At 37.8% G+C, this 20,493-nt stretch overlaps 2 protein-coding genes across 2 annotated transcripts in view; one reads left to right on the forward strand and one right to left on the reverse strand.

Annotated features, from left to right (window-relative positions):
- The window catches only part of LOC140165105 (T-complex protein 1 subunit zeta-like), a 328,487-nt gene that overhangs the window by 22,661 nt on the left and 285,333 nt on the right, over nt 1-20,493 (forward strand). The window lies entirely within an intron of this gene.
- Nucleotides 3,353-20,493, reverse strand: part of LOC140165107 (sodium-independent sulfate anion transporter-like) — a 43,894-nt gene continuing 26,753 nt past the window's right edge. The window contains exons 12-16 of the mRNA XM_072188534.1: nt 13,780-13,910; nt 11,688-11,855; nt 10,515-10,580; nt 7,526-7,760; nt 3,353-5,282 (exon numbers count right to left, since the gene is read on the reverse strand). Coding sequence (XP_072044635.1) covers nt 5,239-5,282; nt 7,526-7,760; nt 10,515-10,580; nt 11,688-11,855; nt 13,780-13,910 — 644 coding nt within the window. The 3' untranslated portion in view covers nt 3,353-5,238. The remainder of the gene's footprint in view (nt 5,283-7,525; nt 7,761-10,514; nt 10,581-11,687; nt 11,856-13,779; nt 13,911-20,493) is intronic.

Below are 20,493 nucleotides of genomic sequence, written 5' to 3' on the forward strand. Positions count from 1 at the left end.
TTTGATCCGGAGTGGATTATGAAAAAGTAATTTATCCAATTTCATATATCCAAATATCAAGAACTTGACTTACAGATTCACTTTGCTAGAAATCTACATCCACCCATAATTTGCCCATCCAATATTTAACCTTGACCGTCACAACTTTTTAGAACCACCAGATCTTCAATATGAAAAGACACCTACTGGGTACTATAAACGACTCTTTGCAGAGCCAACAACATTTCAGTGGACATGGAGCAGTCTGCATGATCAGCTCTTTTCGGAGCCACAGAATCTTGAGTAGGAAAGGACCACCTACTGTAAACAATTCTTGTCAGAGCCACCATCCCATAAGTAGAAGGGAAAATTACACACATATCAATGGACAAGGGGTAGCCCCTTTACGATACTCTGTCTACAAGCAGAACTCCTAATAGTTGTATTCTGAAGTTCCCAACAAGTTTGACAGTTTTATTGCTGGAAGTTGTTGGAACAGCAAACCCATCAAAACCCTCAATCTGTATCTTGTGTCCTTTTGCCTTGGATTTCATAAACTATACAGAACTTTTTCAACTGATGGTTTGACCAAAACCCAAACTAGCTTTTATTTGCCCACCAAATTCTCTTGTGCATGCTAGAAATGACTTTTCCTATATGGGTCATTCCATGGGGTTGGGATACTGTGTGTGTGACATTTGTCCAAAGTAAAGTATCTTTACATTTTAATAACTTATTTCACGTAACATTTGCCTTTGTGTGTTTGAGTATATGTGGCAGTTTTAAATCATTTGAGTGTATTTTCATAAAAATATGAAAAATATTTTGAAGCAACATTGACACTCTCATAAATGTCATTTGAAGGCAACTTGATACCTTAATTATGTGCAAAATGCCAAAGTCTGCCATTGAAGCCTTTTTGTTCTGGCAATAAGGCCAAGGTTTGAGTTTCTACATTTCACTTTGAAAATGAAAAGAGATTGTATAATTCATTGCATATCCAGAGAATGGGGAGTTCAGAAGCAGAAACTGATATAAATTATATTTATTAATTTTTTCTGAATTTGAGATAAAACTGGTCAAATAATTGTAGCAAAAAAGTCAAGATTCTTAATTTTCAGCTACTTTGACTATATTTAAAACAAATTAATTTAAAAAAATATTGGGTGTCAATTCAAAGCCAGCCTTATAGAGCAGATGTTGGTGGCCTTTGCTCAAAAAGTTTGAAAATGGCATTGATCAGTTTTTGCCTCTGGCCTTGCAACCCAGCCCATGGGATTGGTAGTCACAACGGAATATTGGACATGTAATGCCTACAGTTTGATCAGCTCGTAATCAGCAGGAATTATTAGGCTTTTGCCACTACACCGAAAAGTAGAGCGGAGTTATATAGTTGACTTATATTTTATATTTTCTGTGTATATAGGACTTTAATTAATAATTTGTGGAGCTTCTAGCGAGATGTCACAAGACAATTCTCAAAATAAAATATATTGATATTTATCCGCAAAGTTATATGGCCCGCCAATTACGAGCTGATTAAATTATAGTCATCCCTAGGGGTTTGTGGAATGTACTTAAATAAATGTAATTATGCTAAAAATTATTTCCTCACATACCCCAAGATATGGGGGAGTACATGTACTTGAATAGTTCATAACCTCTGAACCAGCATTTGACCTATGACCTCTCACCATCCTGATTATTTATGACCTCCCAGCCCTAGAGGTCAAAATTTGGTGTGTGAAATTTATAATTAAAACCAAAAAGAAAATATAGTTGTGTATTTTTCTTTTCTGACAATTTGCACGACAGCCACCTTTTTGCAACAGCCAATTTTGTATCACATGTATTATATTTATTATGTATTTGACATGAGTGTCTTAAAGTTTATTTGAAAATAAGTAAATTTCTGTATAAGTTTGGTTTAATTTTATGAGAATATGAGGAAATAAAATGTTTTGCAATGCTAAATGGTTTTCAGTAGTACTCTATTTATCTGTTAATTCAGCTAATCCATATCTTCAATACGAAAGGTCAACATTTTCAATTGATCGCTTTTCATCCCAGCTACATACACTTTCAGTACATATCATTAGGTTTATAAAATTTACCTTGAGGACTGTCATATATTAAAATATGACCATCCATCACAAACCTCTTGTCAAGTCGGACCCTCAGTCAGTTTTGTTTTATGATCTCATAGTTAGAACGTATAGACCACTTGACATGTGACGTCATTGTGACAGAATTATGGCAATTTCCATTGTTCTTTGCCCTGCAGTGTGCATACGCATCGTAGTTTTTAAATCGCCCACCACATTTCATATAGTACAGAAAACCATTGAACAGTGTTGCAGTTCGTTCAAGCATATCGATAAACCAGTCCCTCACCTTTTGTTGATAAACAATGTCAAGTGGTCTATATGTCATAAGATTTTAAAATGAAATATCATTTGATTTAATAAAAAAAAGTTATTTCTTTTTTTATCTTTTGACATGTATGTCAGGCAAAATGCCTTTATTTACAAATACAAAATAAATATTACATAAACTTATTGCACAGCATATATATATAAAAATATTAAAAATTCACACATTTCAGCATTTTTTTTCCATTGTATAAAGATGATTCCTATTTGGGAATTTGCTAACAGGGTTATTACACAAAATTTGGGAAAGAACTGTGGGCTTTCTTTTGAAAATGTTTTATTTAAGGGATCTAGAATGAGCGTTTATTGCGTTTCGACAGTATTTTTTGTGGAACATGAGAGCACCTCAGACCTATCGAATTGCATTCTGAATCTGAAGCATGTCTTTCTGATATCAAATAATTTTCATTTTTCAAAATCACAATATAATACAAATTTTATGACAAATTATAAAAATTTGATATTTTTCACATTTTGATATATAACAGTCCTCGAATTAAATTATATAAATCTAATGATATATTCTTAAAGTGTATGTAGCAGGGAGGAAAAGCCGACGGTCAATTGAAAATTTTGACCTTTCATATTGAAGATATGGATTTTTCCCAAAAAGACCTTATTTTTGTTTGGTGTTTTTGGGAAAAAAATCCATATCTTCAATACGAAAGGTCAAAATTTTGAATTGATCGTCGGCTTTTTATCCCACCTACATACACTTTAAGTATAAATCATCAGATTTATAAAGTTTACTTTAAGTACTGTTAAATATCAAAAATATCAATTTTAATGATTTGCCATAAAATGTGTATTAAATTGCGAATTTCAAAAATCAAAATTATTTGATATCAGAATGACATTCTTCGTATTCAGAATGCAATTCGATATGTCTGATGTGCTCTAATGTCCAAAATAAATACTGTCCAAACGTTCATACCCCAGCCCTTAATTATCATAATGACATTATCGGTGCACGCTTGTTCAAAATACATCAATTATGTTATATGTATTGGTAAAATGCACATTGCCAAATTCAGATACAGAGGTCATCCTTGTCTTCTGTTCCTCTTAAGGCAAGAACTCCGGTTGAGGGGTATAATCGGTGATAGATTTAGCTAGTTGATCGCTGATCCACAGTTACTTAGATGACTTCCATGTCTGTTCTTGGCTCTGTCATTTTGCTATAAAATTTTCTGTTTATTTTCATATTATGTGATCAACAGTATTACAAGAATTGCACAAATTTGTATCTTCTTTCCCCATTTTACATAATACAACTTTAGTAGGATAAATGTTACAAATAATTTTCCTGGGGGGCATTTTCTCTCCCATCATATTTCTTGCCCCCCCATTTGAGGCAAAAAAAACAAATCACACAAGTTTCCACTTTTTGCGGCAATATTGATATAAAATTGGATCGATTGAGCCCATGTTTATTGGTCTCGCTATGAGTTTTAAAATATTGGACTAGACGTAGTCGAGTCCAATGTTTTAAATTAATTAATAATTAATATTGGGCGTAAAGCACCCAATTATTATGTGTTGGATCCAATATTTTCACACACTTGGATTCATCAAAACATAATAATGTGCACAGGGGTAGTGTGGATTTCTACTAGAATAGCCCGTTACACATATAGGTCATGTGTACATTGTGGCGCCATACGCTTGATGACAAACAGGATATGTTTGGGTGTACATGTTAATCTGTCCAAGAATGAATTAGACAGACAGTAGTATGGATTACAAACTATTGCAAATCCTTTGATCCTAAATTAAACTTAACTCTCTTCACGCGGGTGTCGACTGCAGACGACATGTTTCAAAAAAAATTTAAAAATTCAAAAATTTCAGAAATGTAAATATTCATGACCATATTTGGAATCAGCATGAAAAATGCATTAAAATGAGTACAAACAAGCCTAGTATTGGTTCAGTAGTTCTTAAGATAGCTGTTGATATTTTGAGAAAATATTTCAAAACTTGAACTTTTTCCGTTGAAGCGCATGGCTAGCACGCAGAGCATTAATTACCAGGGATCATAGATCACACTGGAAATGCCTTAATTACCAAGGACTCACACTTAATCTATTCTGGGATGTAGCTAGGACGTTTCCACTTTTACCGTATGCCTATACAGGTAACACATAGATACTTCTACGATTGTCAATTAATGCAGACTCCAGCTGTATAGGTGCAGCCAAACTTTATTGCACATCAGAAGCCGATACCACCATTCACAGCAATTCACTTTGGTTCATACTGTTGAAGATGGCGTTTTGGCCAAGCATGTTATCAATAAATTAGGTTTGTCATGTTGACCTGTAGATACCTGCTACATGTACCTCTGAATCTAAAAGACTATGGCAGGAAACAATCCACAAAAAAGTCTCATAGTTCCCATAGACAAGGACGGTAGGCTTCATAGGCTTATCATACTACCACATAATGTACGTCTCATCACGGAGCACCACCCCCTGTTGTAAATGCTGCCAAGTGTGGAGGTGTGTGTGTATTCCAACTGGGCAGATTCACACACCTACATTCCGGTGGGGATCGAGATTTTTTCACACACATCTGAAAGCAACTGCTATACTGTGGAAGTCATCAAATCAGAAAATGCCAGTTGGTATACCCCCTTCTATGGTGGTAAGACCCCGTTTCTGAGGTTATCTCCAACTGTGGAGTTCCACAGTTGCTAGCAGGCTCCACAGTTGGTATGTGGCAATTAAACATATAGCCCACGCACCTCCACAGTTTGAATGCGGTTACAAACGTCTTTGGTTTCGCGCATATACGTTGATTTTCACAACTACGACTCTTGTTAACATCACACTGATGAATCCATTGTATATGATGAGTCAATTATATCATCTGTGAACAAAGACAAAAGAAAAAAATTGGTATTAGGCCAAAAAAAAAACATGTTTGTTTCCTGTAGCAGGTCTAAAAAGTCAAATGCGAAATGCGGTTTTTTTTTTTTATTTTTTTTTTTTTTAAATCCATGCCTTGAAATGAACAAACAAAACATTTTTAATGTGAATTGGAATGGGAATTTACAGTGGGTTTCTCCGACACCCACAAAAAATATCATATTTCTTCATATTCAAGAATAATTTTATGATCCCCTTTCAACCTGCAAATTAAAAAAGGTATTAAAAAAAAATGTGTGATGTTTTCTCCGGTAGTTTTTCACTACACACATTTGTGTAATGTGTAAATGTTTTCTCCAGTAGTGTTTTATACTATTTTTTTTTTGTGATTTTCTGTTTTTTTGTTTTTTCTCCTTTTAAGCAAAAAAAAAATAAAATGCATAAAATAAGCCGTCAAAAAACGAAATGTGTGCGCTACAGGAAACAAACTTGGTTTTTTTTGGCCTTAATCATGTTTAGTTCCTTCCATATCATTGTAACTTTAATTTATGTGATTTATTTGTGTGTGTGTATATCTGACATCCTCAATTAGATTTTGCTTAAAATAAATATGAACCAAAATGGGGCGCTATCCTGGGCCTCAAGGAAGAACAGATGATTAATTGTGTTTTCAACTGATTGAGTGTCCCAGGTTAAAGAAGAAATAAAACAAACAAACAAACAAACAAAACCTGAACACAGCGATAAAGAGGAGAACTCTCATTACATCAGGGGTCAAGGAGAGCTCCCGGAAATGCCAGAGTATATTAAAGTGGCCATGGAAGGGCCCTCTTTTCAAAGAGCAACAAAATATAAATGGGTAAATGATGCAAATTTTTTACCATTTTTTTTTTTCAATAACAGGCTGGACACCACTTCAGGGTGCAACATTTGCCACTCAAGGTCATGATAGGGCATTGCGCTATTCTATTTAAAATCCACATTACCCCTGTGGAAGATTTTGGAAATATCTTCCACAGGGGGAGTATGAATTTCAAATGGAATGAACACATTTGCAGCTCCATTTGAAACTCAACCCTCCCTCAGTGGATGATTCAGGTTGAATCTTTCTTAGAGGGTGTATGAAATTCAAATGGAACAGCTCAATGTGTTCATTCCATTTGAAATTTATACTCCCCCTGTGGAAGATATTTGTAACACCTTCCACAGGGGTAGTGTGGATGTTAAATGGAATAGCCCCTTCTATGCTCTTTACAGCTGGCTGGTGTCATTACAGAATAAAGGCAGGTTGGAGTTGCTTTGGAAGATTCAAGGACATTCTATGTAATAAAAAGTTACCAACGTATCTGAGAAGTAGAATGTTCAACCAGTGTGTATTGCCAACAATGACATATGGGGCAGAAACATGGACAACAACCAAGTACCTGGAAATTACAAACAGCCCAAAGAGCAATGGAAAGGAAGATGCTTCACATTACCTTAAGGGATAAAATTAAGAACACTGAAATAAGACGTCAAACTCAAGTCAAAGACATTATGGTGAAACTCAAAGAAGCGAAATGGAGAAGGGAAGATAACAGATGGACTAAACGGCTTACAGAATGGCAACCAAGAACAGGGAAAAGATCAAGAGGAAGACAGAAGAGGAGGTGGCGTGATGACATTACTGCCTACATGGGACCTACATGGACAAGAAATGCAAGAGACAGAGAACAGTGGAAGAATCATGAAGAGGGCTACGTCCAACAATGGTCGAACACAGCCTGGTAAGGTGAGGTGAGGTGTCATGACATGAGTTATGAAACCTATAAGAACTTTACTTCAGATGCTAAACTCTTACATTTTGATGGGATAAACTGATGAGACCTTCAAACATTACTGGGTGCAGGGTTCCCACAGTCCTTGAAAGTCCTTGAATTTGAAAACACATTTTCAAGGCCTTTTTCAAATCCTGGAAATGTGCACAAGGTCCTTGAAAGTCCTTGAAAATTGGAATTTTACCTAAAGTATAATTTTGACAAAATTTGGGGAGTTGATGAGAGTAGCTGTCACTTTTTGTTAATATGTGCTGCATGGAGAGCCGCATCATGATTTTTGTGTTGTGGCAAGTCCTTGAAAATCATGCTTTTGGACCTTGAAATTCCTTGAACAGTCCTTGAATTTTAAAGGCTTCAAGGTGTGGGGACCCTGTGGGTGGTTGAAATAAATAGACATTCCAAATGTAAAATTGAACATAATACAAACCTGCTACTAATTTTTCCTTTTCAATTTCTTTATCTTTCTTAAGAGAGGCAGATTTTATCTTCCTAAGAGAGCCAGTTTTTGAAGAATTTTCCTTGCGATTATCATCTAATTTACTGTATCCGTCCGTTTGCTGACCATCGTTGCCCTCTTTTAAATCCTGTATTGCTTCTTCAATAGAATCGTACATGAATAGGTTGTCTATATTACCGTGGTCTAAAACAAATCGCACTTTAGCCTGAAATTAAAGAATGGGATAACACAATGAGAAACCTGAATAGTATATCAAAATAACCAAACAATCTGGTTAATGCTAACTCTTTCATCCATATTTGTGACTGGACACTACTGAATCAGCCGTAAACTCGCCCCCGGTCAATTTTGTTTTATTTTGTGTTTAGAAAATATATATCATAAGCTTTAAAATAGTTTATCATTTGACTTCAAATGATATCCAGAAGCGAGTTTATGGTTTGTTGAACTCTGCTCCTTCAACAAAATGGTACCCTTTTCGGTTCTATATGTGGCTCTTTTTCCACTTTGCTGGTAATAAAGTCATAATTGGCGGTCATTTCAAATCATCCCCGAGTCAACAAGGTTCAGGAATGTCCTCTCATTGTTAATTGTTGGTTATACATACCCAGCCAAAATACAATGCAATTGTAATGCACCACTTGAACAGGATTTAGCCAAAGCAAACAAAGACTAGAGCTATTTAATGATTTTATATGTAGAAGATTATTATCCTCTTCAGCAATAGGATTATTGATTGGTTTAAACGCTATCAAATGAGAAACATGTCGCGTCTAATTGAGACATCTATGAATACGACTTGCGGCACATTTTGCACTGTATCTCAGAATACAATTTGCAGAGTTTACGGCTCATTCGTAGTGTCCACTCACATATTGCCTACACACCTACATATGAAGAGATTTGTTTCAAAACCCCTTACATCCACTTGCCCATTTTTGGAACACATTAAAAACTCATCAAAAAAATCACTGATATATGGGGGTTTGCAACAAAAGTAGTTTTTGGTGGGATGCTTGGGTAGGATGAGCATCCCGCCAAAAACTGCTTTTGTTGAAAAACACTTTATTTCAGCGATTATTTTGATGATTTTTTGATGTGTTCTCAAAATTGGGCAAGTGGATGTAAGGGGTTTTGAAACAAAGCTCTTCATATATATACACAAATACATAACACATACATACATGCGTAGATAAAACAGATGGGAAACCAAATAGATGTAGAAGGCCACTTCAATGCCATCAGAGATTCAACAACTGATGAAAGACAGAAGAGTTTGGGCCCAGCATATATCTGATGCTTTCTCCATTCGGTCCATGGATGACTGATGATGATGATGATGATGATGATGATGATGACTGATGATGATGATGATGATGATGATGATGACTGATGATGATGATGATGATGATGATGATGATGATGATGATGATGATGATGATGATGATGATGATGATGATGATGATGATGATGATGATGATGATGATGAATCTCTACAGTTAAATATGGTCTTAACTCCCTGAACACTACTGGTCATCTAACAGCATTTCTGATTGGTTAATAACTTGAATAGCTCATTTCAATTGCCAATTATGACTAGGCTTTAAACTATTTATAGTCAAACTTGCATTTGCAGATCTTATTGTAATACCCTCCTTGATTGGTTCAAAGTTAGACACAATATTCATTAATCATTATGACCAATTGGCAGGTAGTTCTCATGGGGTTAAGTTAGACTTTAAATCTGATTGGGCATAAAGGATACAAATATTCCATACGAATAAATATGCAACTTCTTAAATTTCACCTATTACATGCTACACATTGAAAATACCAGGAACAAATACTACTACCACTGGTCACTCTAACTGGTCTTGCCATCTAGATTTTAAAGGCGAGTGGTTGATCACTCGCTAGCATGATGCTAGGCGAGTGGTCGAATTTTCACAAACATCACTTATTTGGATATAATCAAGTAGAGCTTCGGTCTTAAAACGGTACTTTAACTTATGTATTTATGTTGACAGTTTTTGACTTTCTCCGCTTGCAGGGGGCACCAAATTGATTAAATGCTGAATTGACTGATTCAATGGCTTATTTTGAGAAATTCGCAGCGAGTGATATTTAGTGTCCTTGGCAAGTGGAAAATCGCTCACTAGAAATCGAGTTTGGGCGAGCGGAGACGAGCGAAAGCGATCTCTCGCCTCAAAGGGCAAGGCCCGCTCTAACATGGCAGACAAGAACACAAAAATATTTTTGTTTCTTTTTCACTTTTTTAATCACCTGTACTTGTGGCTGGTAGGGGAGAGAAAGCATAATAAGACATTCAGGCAAAAATACAACTCGAACCAAAGATGAAGACTCCAATTCAAAATCTTATTTTAAAAAACAGACACTGAGCCGGTTCAAAGACCCACTGAAGGAAGACAAGTCCTGACCCAATCCGAATCATATCTTGGCCTTTACATAGATTAACCACCAGCCCCTTTCTTCATCAGATACAATGTTTCATATAAAAATACAAAGCAATGATGTTTTATAAAAGAACAAACCCACCCCCACACACCCCACTCTCACCCAAAAGACACGCCACAACAACAAAACAAAACAAAGGACAGGACAAGACAAAACATCCACCCAAAAGAAAAGTTGTGCAAAACATTGATGTCAAACAAACTATTTCAAAGACACGATAATCAGAGAGTTACCAAAATTAATTGCAATGACATATAAATTGAATTGTAATGACAAAGAAATTATGACATGGAACAAGGAATATGTATGTGTACATGCAGACCACACACTCAATCTGCCAAGCACAACTATTTAAATAAAAATATACAAAAACAAAACCAATCAATAAATCAAGAGAGAGAGATAAAAAAAAAACCATGACAGACACACAGACAGAGTGACAGACTGACACTCAAATAGTTTTATAACTTAGTTTTCCACTTACCAAAACATTTACAAAAGCTACTTTTAGTCCTCTCTTCTTAAAGGAATTACATGTGTCTTTTATACCCTGTAAAATAATGACATAAAAATTATTGGTTAAAAACTTACAAAAACAAATAAACTTTACTTTACTTAAAAATTAAACAAAATAAATGTGTCCACAGTTCAACCAAGCATCATAAAAGTTATCTTTTTTATGGAATTAACATTAGCTCTTTGGTTTGATTGGAGGAGCTTTATTGGGCTATTGCAGTTGAAATTGACACTACCCCTGTGGAAGATTTTGGAAATATCTTCCATAGGGGGAGTATGTTTTTCAAATGTAATTAGTCAGAGATAATCATTTTAAAACCCATACTCCCCCTGTATTATGGCCTTACCTATATATCTTCCCCAACTGAAGTGAGTATTCCAAATGGATGTTAATTGTTATCCAACTGACTATTCTATTTGAAACTTATGCTCCCTCTGTTGTAGCTATTTCCAAAATCTTCCACAGGGGTAGTGTGGATTTCAACTGGAATAGCCCATTTTCAATGGGCTATATATCAGTTTAAATCCACACTACCTGTATGTAATCTTCCACACAGGGAGTGTGAAATGGGGTTAACTGAATGGGTGATCCCAACTAAAGATCTCACACCACCAAATCAGAGTCCCATAGAGATATGTGCTAAATTTGCCTTAAGAAAACATCATTTTTTCTTCACAGGAGCTACTCAGTTTTAAGCGACAGCTATGATGGTTGAAATCAGCCCTCGCCTGATCCCTCTGGCTGGGAAAAAATATAGGTTGACCATCATTATTTTTTACGACTGGCCCTCGAAGTCTACGATGTCCGGGAATTGCCTATTTTACAGGCAAAACCATGCCAGTGTTTCTGTAAAGAAAAGGCTGCTTAAAATCATTAAAAGTTATTTGATCTCTCCCATCTGTGGTACACTTGCAGGAATTAATATTACTAATCATGACCAATCCAAATTTGGCTAAAATTATGCAAATTTCTGCTCATTTTAATGCTTAAATTGGGATTTTTCTGAGAAGTGAAATTAAGGGCGCACAACCATATAATTCTATTTGGTGGTGTGAAATCTACACTCCCTGTGTGGGAGGTTAAGGTCATGTCTTAATTCCAACATTCCCTGTCTATAGAATCAACAAACCCCACACTTACCTCTACAACTGAAAAGTCAATTGAAGACACGTGTGTGAAGTCAACTATGACTGAGGTGGGGTTTTTGGTCATCAACGATTTCTCATCAAGGATTGTCTGTATTAGATCTACTGCTGGGAACCGTATTCCTCTTTTTAATTTCAAGATTACAAAACCATTCTTTTCCACCTGTGGCACAAAAAAATATAATTATACAATATGTGTACAATAATAAACATAATGTAGATGGGGGTGTGTGCATGCATCTGTAAATGCCGGCAAACGAGGACCCGTACCAGAACACACCCTACACAAACGAGGACGCACATCTAACCGAGGACGTCCTCGGTCGAACTGACCTTACCAGGAGATCACAAATAGCATAAAAACATGTTTAAAACGGGACCTCTGTTGGTTGTAAGTATCCAATCCCCCGCAACGTGTGTAAATGAGGTCCACGGTATTTCGATTAAAGCCTTAATGTACGATCTTTTTAAATTTTTAGATTTTTCTTTTTTTCTTCTAAAATGATAATATACAATCATTATGAAAGTTCCCAATACATTTGGACGCGCAAAACATTGGGAATTTGCAAAGAAACAACATCATAATCTTCACCTCTATCACTCGAAACATCTCGCACTATTTGGATTAGGACAGCGAGTGTGGCTTCAGAGTTAGTCTCCTCTGTGCCAGTTTGGTTACGCTCCCTCCACATGTGGAGAGATCGTAACCAAGCTAGTTTTGTACTGAGACTACGGTTTGCGATCGTGGCCGACATAAAGTCATAATCTAAAAAATTATGACTTTATGTCGGACCAACAGAAAATCGTCCTTTTACTACAAATAGGACGAATTTGACAGCTTGCTCATAGATTTAAGTTAGAACATGTGTAAGTATTACAAATATGCCAAAAATCGGTTTTGAAAAAATAAAGGTAAATTCTGAAAAAGATCGTACATTATGACTTTAATTGCTGATGTGTGCGTCCTCGGTTAGATAGGATTTAACAAGAGAGGAAAGTTAAAAGTTAAGGTCCTCATTTGACGGCATTTACAAACAGGGGTGTGTGTGTGTGAGCGCATGGGTGCGGGGTGTGTGTGCATTTGTAAAACGTGTGAAACTGAAACAGGGATACATTTCCGTTCCATCCAGATAAACTGGAGATACACCTGCAAACAGGATATCTCTGATTTTCTTACTATATGCTAAATGGGCTATATAACCCCCTAGAGGGCACTAAAGGCATTTGTTGACATATGGGTGATGATATCCCCTATTGCATAGTACAGAGTCTGATATCTGATTCTATACTATCTAACTGGGATATACACACATATGATTTTTCCCAGCAAAGTTGGGACATATCCATGCATGCATGCATAACGACATAGGGCTGTTGCATAGTCCCAGGCAGATACATACACACAATGTCCCCGATATACACATTTTACAAGTAGGGGTGCATTTGCCGTGCATTACTTCCAAGGACTCCAACATAACAACACACCGACACACCGAGGATCTTGTGCGAGGACCTAAATACGCGTCCTCGATACAGAAACCTAATTAAACGGCAAAAAATGAGGTCTATATACCCTACTACCCCCTCTATAGCTTATGTCCTTGCAGTATCAACTGGTTTGACACTTGTTCGGTTTAACCAACTTTATGAGGGCTTGCATGATAACACACCAACACACCAAAGACATTTGGACTTGTAAAAATGTCGTAATTTTTCAGGTCCTCGTTAATATTAGTAAGGCATGTAGGGGTGTGTGCACCCCGGGGGGTCACTCCCATTGTGGCCTGTACACCATCCGCGATAATAAAAACGTGTAAAAAGGGTAGTTTTTCGTGGATAGGCACGATACGCGCATAACACGTTTAGGGTGTCAAAAACATGAAATATTGGAAAAAAGGTACCAAAATTGCAATTGCTAATACACAAAGGAATAAAATCCCTGTTTAGGGTGTGAAAACACCTGTTTAGGGTATCGTTTTAGCCAAGGGTTAAATCCTTGTTTAGGGTGCTTTTCAAAAGTTGATTATCGCGGATGGTGTACAGGCTACAATGTGACCCCCCCCTGTGGTGTGCACCTGTATACCTACATGATATCCAGGTTTAGCGATGGGATATAACAAGAGTAGTATATCTACACTAATACCGATAATTGTCCCATATTCTATTCCGAGCACCAACGACGGGAAGAAGACTGCACACAATGGTAGTAAATCAATTTCTGTAACAAAATTCAACAATAAATAAATTATAAGAATTGTTTTGATTGATTTTGTTGTTAAAAAAACCTTGGTGGCAGTTAAGATTGGATTAATAATTTTTGACCAGTAAAATTTTTCACACAATTTGTTGGGGAGTGGCCTCCGATTCTCTTTCCTTTTTTTCCTTTCCATATAGGCCAGCATAATTATATAGACTTTATATGGCTTGAGCAACTTCCACCCCAATGAACCAGTCAACATGTCCATTAACTAAAGACTGCACAAACAGTGGCAGTGCCAGGTAATGGACATTTTCATAATTTTGGGTTTTTACTGGGGGACAACAGGGGGGAAAGAGTTTCGACTGGGGGGAATCCCCTCCCCCCGGTGGCACCGCCACTGTGCACAAAAAGTAACCAGCTGTTATAATTAGGGATTCAATCATGTTTCACCGTTGTTCATCACCGTTTAACAACGATGCGGCCGCGTCGTCTGCGTGGTTTACTCAGCGAGGGCAGCTAAACGAGCTAAGTAAACCACGCAGACGCGCCGACGCGAAGTTGTTAAACGGTGATGAACAACGTGAAACATGATCGAATCCTTTCAACAACGAAAAGAAGCTAAAGATCGTAAATTCACATGATTATTTTTATGAGGAGTGTCAGTTAATCATTGCCACTCAGCCTTGCAAAGACGTCGATGATTTCTCTGTTGATATCCGCAATAAAACCACAGAATAAAACTGCAATGTTTAGCCGCTACCTGAAAAATGAATGAATTCAACTTGTAAAGCTTGCGTACACACAGGTTCCAGGCATGACGAATTTTACGCGCTCTCGCGTAGCGCGTAGTATCGCTCGGCGTTCGCGTATACGCTTACAGTAAAAGTGTGGGTTCATCACGGATTAACAACGGTTGACTCCTGTACGTAGTAGATAAAGGGTGAGAAACAGACCATTACCATGGATAATCGGTGTCTTGTTGAGGTATGGTGAGCATGTTAGTCGCTCGAAGGCGAGACCCGAAGGGTCGAGCCTTCAGAGCGACTAACATGCTAACCATACCTCAACAAGACAACCGATTATCTATGGTGATGGTCTGTTTTGAACCGTTATCATACATATCTGGCGAGCAAAAATAAACGAATTTGTTGTAAAAGTGTATTAATTTTCCAAAAACAAAATAGAAAAAAAACTGATGTATTATTTTGTAAAAGTTGTGGGTTTTTTCCCAAAATAAAAACACCTCGAGATAGTGTAATATTCTTCCCATGTGTCCTGCGTGCGAGTCTATTTAATGACAAATGCAAGAGATTTAATCAAATCAATACAGAATTGATCTCAATTGACAATTGTATTTGAAGTGGTTTAATTGGCAGGTTATTCACTTGCTTTAATCCGCTGGAGTTTATTCACCCCGTGACCATTGTTATTCAAATGATTAATGAATAATGCAAATTATATAGATTTGTCAACGTTGGACTACAATCTGTTTCAACACCATAAAATTTATATCTTAGAAAAATGTGAGTATAAGCAGATATTTGAAAGACCTAGTAACGTTGTGTCCAATGGTGCTCCCCATTATGGGTAGGTCACAGTAAGGCCAGGGGGATGACACTCTATTCACGTGGTTTCTTTTCCAACGCTAAAAGATTACGAATTTTGGTGGTTTGTAAATGAAAAGTGTCCGCACTATCGATTGATTACGTAACTGTTATGAATAATTTATTAGTTTTTCAATGCAATCGCCTCGACCCATTAATACATAATCTGTATTTATCAAAGTACTTGGAATAGCAATCTGGTGAGTTCACTGAACTACGCCCAAATACTGATGGAGTTTTAATGGCGCTAATCCTCTCCATACACAGATGAACAAATACAATAGGAGAAGGTCAACACATATGACCTCCTATATGACATGTTATATGAGATGTACAACAACCTGAATATCATAAAGATCAGTGTTCGTTTGTGCATATGAACTGCATATTTACAATACTAAATATTACTCGTTATATATTATGTCAAATATTGGTATTATGACAACACGGTATATACATTGTATATAAAACGACTAATAGATCCTACTATCATGGCGTCAGGTCATTGGTTCATCATATCCCGTATGTTTCTTAAAATTCATTCATATTTGAGACAAATTTCTGTGCCCATTTTATAGGCGTACAGGTGGATCCGGTTTTTTGTCATTTTCATTTCTTTTTGATGAAAGAATTAAGGTTTTCCACTGCACGGAGGCCACTATGTGATACTAATTTAATGCTATTTGTAAATGAATGCGGATTCCCGGTTGTTGTTTTTCCACAGTGTGACAACCAAGTATTCAGAATTGAGAGCAGAATGCAAGGATAGAGGTTGGAAGGCTTCTTGCTACCCCTTCGAAGTCGGCTGCCGTGGTTTTGTTGCACACTCTTTGCAGAAGTGGCTGCGAGATTTGGGCTTCAACAGGAGAGAGCTAAAGTCAGTTAGCAGGGCAGCGTCAGAGGCTGCAGAATCAGGATAAATCGTGGGTGTGGTCCAAGTACATTCAGAGGAGTAGATAATCTGGAAGTGAAGTACATCATCAGTATCCTCAGCCAGAGCAGGCAGACCAGCTAGCCATATCTTTTACTTGTTCTCATTCCTTCATATCAACTCCAGTTAGCTAGGGTTAAGTGATTCCAGCTGCATGGTAGGGTTAGAGGCGCCTTATCCCGTCTGCTTACTACAGACTAGTTTGGTCATCTGGGGTACATATACACAGATCCCCTTTTGACGGTGATGGCGTATCCCCATATGGGCAAAGCGTCTTGCTTTGTCATGCTGACATAGTATGGGTGCTAACTGGTGCTTGATCTTCTATTTTGGTTAGCTGGCCTGTGCGGTTTCATTTTCTGAGAAGCAGATTGTTTATTTAGCAACAGATGCTAGAAGCAGAGTTTTAGTTTTATTTAGTAGCTCACCAGCGGAGGTGGTGTTTCTTTCACTGCCGGCCCCCCACCTCGAGGGAGTCTTGATTATAAGAGGGCGAAACTCCCCAAGACAGGTGGCAATCAACTGATGATCTCGCTGGTGAAAGCACAAGACATTTTCCATCTGGTCTTTGTGTATATTTAACACAGTGTGACAACTGTCCACCCATCCAGACAACATCATCACATAATAAAACGTCTGTATTTTTACGATGAGTAAATATTAAACTGAACTTTGCCTTGGAACATTGTGTAAGACGGTGTTAGTCTCCACAGCAGCCAGTTTGGTTCCGCTCCCTCCACACAAACAGTCTGCCAATGGTCACGAACTGGTCCTTTTTGATTCCCTAACGGTTTTCTGCCGACGTCATCCAGCTTGACGTCAAACAAAGCTTTCAATTGGTCGATCGGCTAGACGGCTACTTGATTATTCATGACCAAGTTTGACCCGCCATCTCGCCAGCTAGACTGAGGTCAATCAAGTTCCCGTATGTACAGCTCTCACTGGCTACTTACGTAGCTAATCAGAAGCGGCGTTATAAGTGGCCATTGGCAGACTGTTTGTGTGGAGGGAGCGTAACCAAACTGGCTGCGGAGGAGACTAAAGACGGTGTAAGATTTTGTGGGCGCCCTCAACATTATTATCCTCTTTGTATCCGTAAATGACATGGCATAGACTGTGTGAATTCTATGAAGACTAGGGGCCTACTTATACATGGGGTCATATCCATGGACACAAGTAACGATAATTGACAACACGACACTGCGACTGTATTTAGGGAGGCTAACCACTAATAATTAATAATGCCGGGTAGGGCCTACTCCTGGGCGACTCGTGTGGGCAAGGACGCTTAGGACGGTGACCAAATGAGTCTCAAATTTCACCGGGGAGGGGCACGCAAGTATGATACGCATGTGTGGCCAACTTTTTAAACACCCCCTAAAACGAAGTTTTACCCTACCAGCAAATTTAGGATCAATAGGCCTAAGCTAACTTAATACACTAAAGGAAGTTTTGGATGAGAAAGCGGACATTTTGATGAGAGACGGGCAAAATGGTGAGAATTTAAATTTTCTCATTCTTTTGGATGAGAAACTTCCTGGTGTGTGTGTCAATCATTATTGTCTTATTAAAATCCGGGACTTTGGTTGACCTGTGCTAGACTCCAGCACATGTTAATGACGCTTAAAGACAGTTGTGGTAACACCATGGTCGCAGACCTGCAAAAAAGCTCAAAACAGATAGTAATGAAACCAGTTTTATTTTCCTTGCTCTAGCGAGTTCACAGAGAAGGTGTTTCTAGTACAATGCAGCGTCGGACTCTAGCTGAGAGCGTAGCCTGAGTCCAAACGGACTCCAAGAAGGGCTCTCCATACACAAATGAACAAACACAAAGGAAAGTAGTCTCCTCCGTGACCAGCTTGATTTCGATGGAGCGAAACCAAATTGGCTGCAGAGGAGACGGGTAATTTTGCCATGCAAATGAGGTGAGTGCCCTCTCAAGAATAACTACTCTCTGGTAAGGCTTTGCACTCCCAGCCTCTTGACTTGTAATGAGTACCGTGAGGTTAGTTTGCGAAGCTCCCTGGTCGGGTACTATCCCGGGGTTCTTGCCTAGCAGCTGATTTGCATGGACCGTTGAGCGTTTTGGGTTGGGCAAGGATAAAGGCAGATTCCCTTCTAAAAACCAATGGCAAGTTTATATACATGTACTGAGTTTACATTCAACGAAACGGTTACTTTTTATTTATGAATATTTTCTTCGTTATGCTAATTAAAATTTAATTTGCATAAATCTAACTGAGCACCAGTGGTGTTATATGAATTACTGTTATACGGACTGCAGGAGCCCTCTATAATTTTCTCTTGCCATGTAACATTTGCATTTAAATCGAGCTGTAAATGATTTTTTTTCCAAAATTCTATCTGAGACTAGTAACCAACTCAGATTCTACATGTATGTTGTGATCCTTTCCATAGTGTTTCTAGAATGCCCATGGTATTCCTTTTGTTTAGCTCGCTGCCCGAGACCGTTATCAGGGGGCTGACACTCACCTCATTTGCATGGCAAAATTACCGTCTCCTCTGCAGCCAATTTGTTTTCGCTCCATCGAAATCAAGCTGGTCACGGAGGAGACTACCTTCCTTTGTGTTTGTTCATTTGTGTATGGAGAGCCCTTCTTGGAGTCCGTTTGGACTTAGGCTACGCTCTCAGCTAGAGTCCGGCGCTGTATTGTACTAGAAACACCTTCTCTTTGAATTCGCTAGAGCAAGGAAAATAAAAACTGGTTTCATTACTATCTGTTTTTGAGTTTTTTTGCATGTCTGCGACCATGGTGTTACCACAACTGTCTTTGCGTCATTAACATGTGCTGGAGTCTAGCACAGGTCAACCAAAGTCCCGGATTTTGCCGTCAACATGACATCGATCTGATCACATGCGGACACATGATGCGATCGGTGAGAAACGGCCACTGATGAGAATTTAATTTTCTCATTCTTCTTTTGGATGACAAAATAATAATGTTTATTTTGAGCTCAGCGGGGATTACCAATTTTCACCAGTTTTAATAAGACAATAATGATTGACACACACACCAGGAAGTTTCTCATCCAAAAGAATGAGAAAATTTAAATTCTCACCATTTTGGCCGTTTCTCATCAAAATGTCCGTTTTCTCATCCAAAACTTCCTTTAGTGTATTAAGTTATGGGTAAAACGAACAGGATTGTGGGTAAAGTAGGACGCCGCCGCGATAGGGCCTGACGGAGATAGGCTAACGTTTTATTATGTTATGATGTTGTCTGGATGGGTGGACAGTTGTCACACTGTGGAAAAACAACAACCGGGAATCCGCATTCATTTACAAATAGCATTAAATTAGTATCACATAGTGGCCTCCGTGCAGTGGAAAACCTTAATTCTTTCATCAAAAAGAAATGAAAATGACCAAAAACCGGATCCACCTGTGCGCCTATAAAATGGGCACAGAAATTTGTCTCAAATATGAATGAATTTTAAGAAACATACGGGATATGATGAACCAATGACCTGACGCCATGATAGCAGGATCTATTAGTTGTTTTATAGACAATGCAGTACCGTGTTGTCATAATACCAATATTTGGCATAATATATAACGACTAATATTTAGTATTGTAAATATGCAGTTCATATGCACAAACGAACACTGATCTTTATGATATTCAGGTTGTTGTACATCTCATATAACATGTCATATAGGAGGTCATATGTGTTGACCTTCTCCTATTGTATTTGTTCATCTGTGTATGGAGAGGATTAGCGCCATTAAACGCCATTAAAACTCCATCAGTATTAGGGCGTAGTTCAGTGAACTCACCAGATTGCTATTCCAAGTACTTTGATAAATACAGATAATATGTATTGATGGGTCGAGGCGATTGCATTGAAAACCTAATACATTATTCATAACAGTTACGTAATCAATCGATAGTGCGGACACTTTTCATTTGCAAACCACCAAAATTCGTGATCTTTTAGCGTTGGAAAAGAAACCACGTGAATAGAGTGCCCTCTCAAGAATATCAACTCTCTGCCGTTATCTTGAGCTATTGTGTTGATAACGGTCTCTGGGCAGCTAGCTACC

The sequence above is a fragment of the Amphiura filiformis genome, chromosome 11 (genome assembly GCF_039555335.1).
Source record: "Amphiura filiformis chromosome 11, Afil_fr2py, whole genome shotgun sequence".
In the NCBI taxonomy this organism is placed as follows: domain Eukaryota; kingdom Metazoa; phylum Echinodermata; class Ophiuroidea; order Amphilepidida; family Amphiuridae; genus Amphiura; species Amphiura filiformis.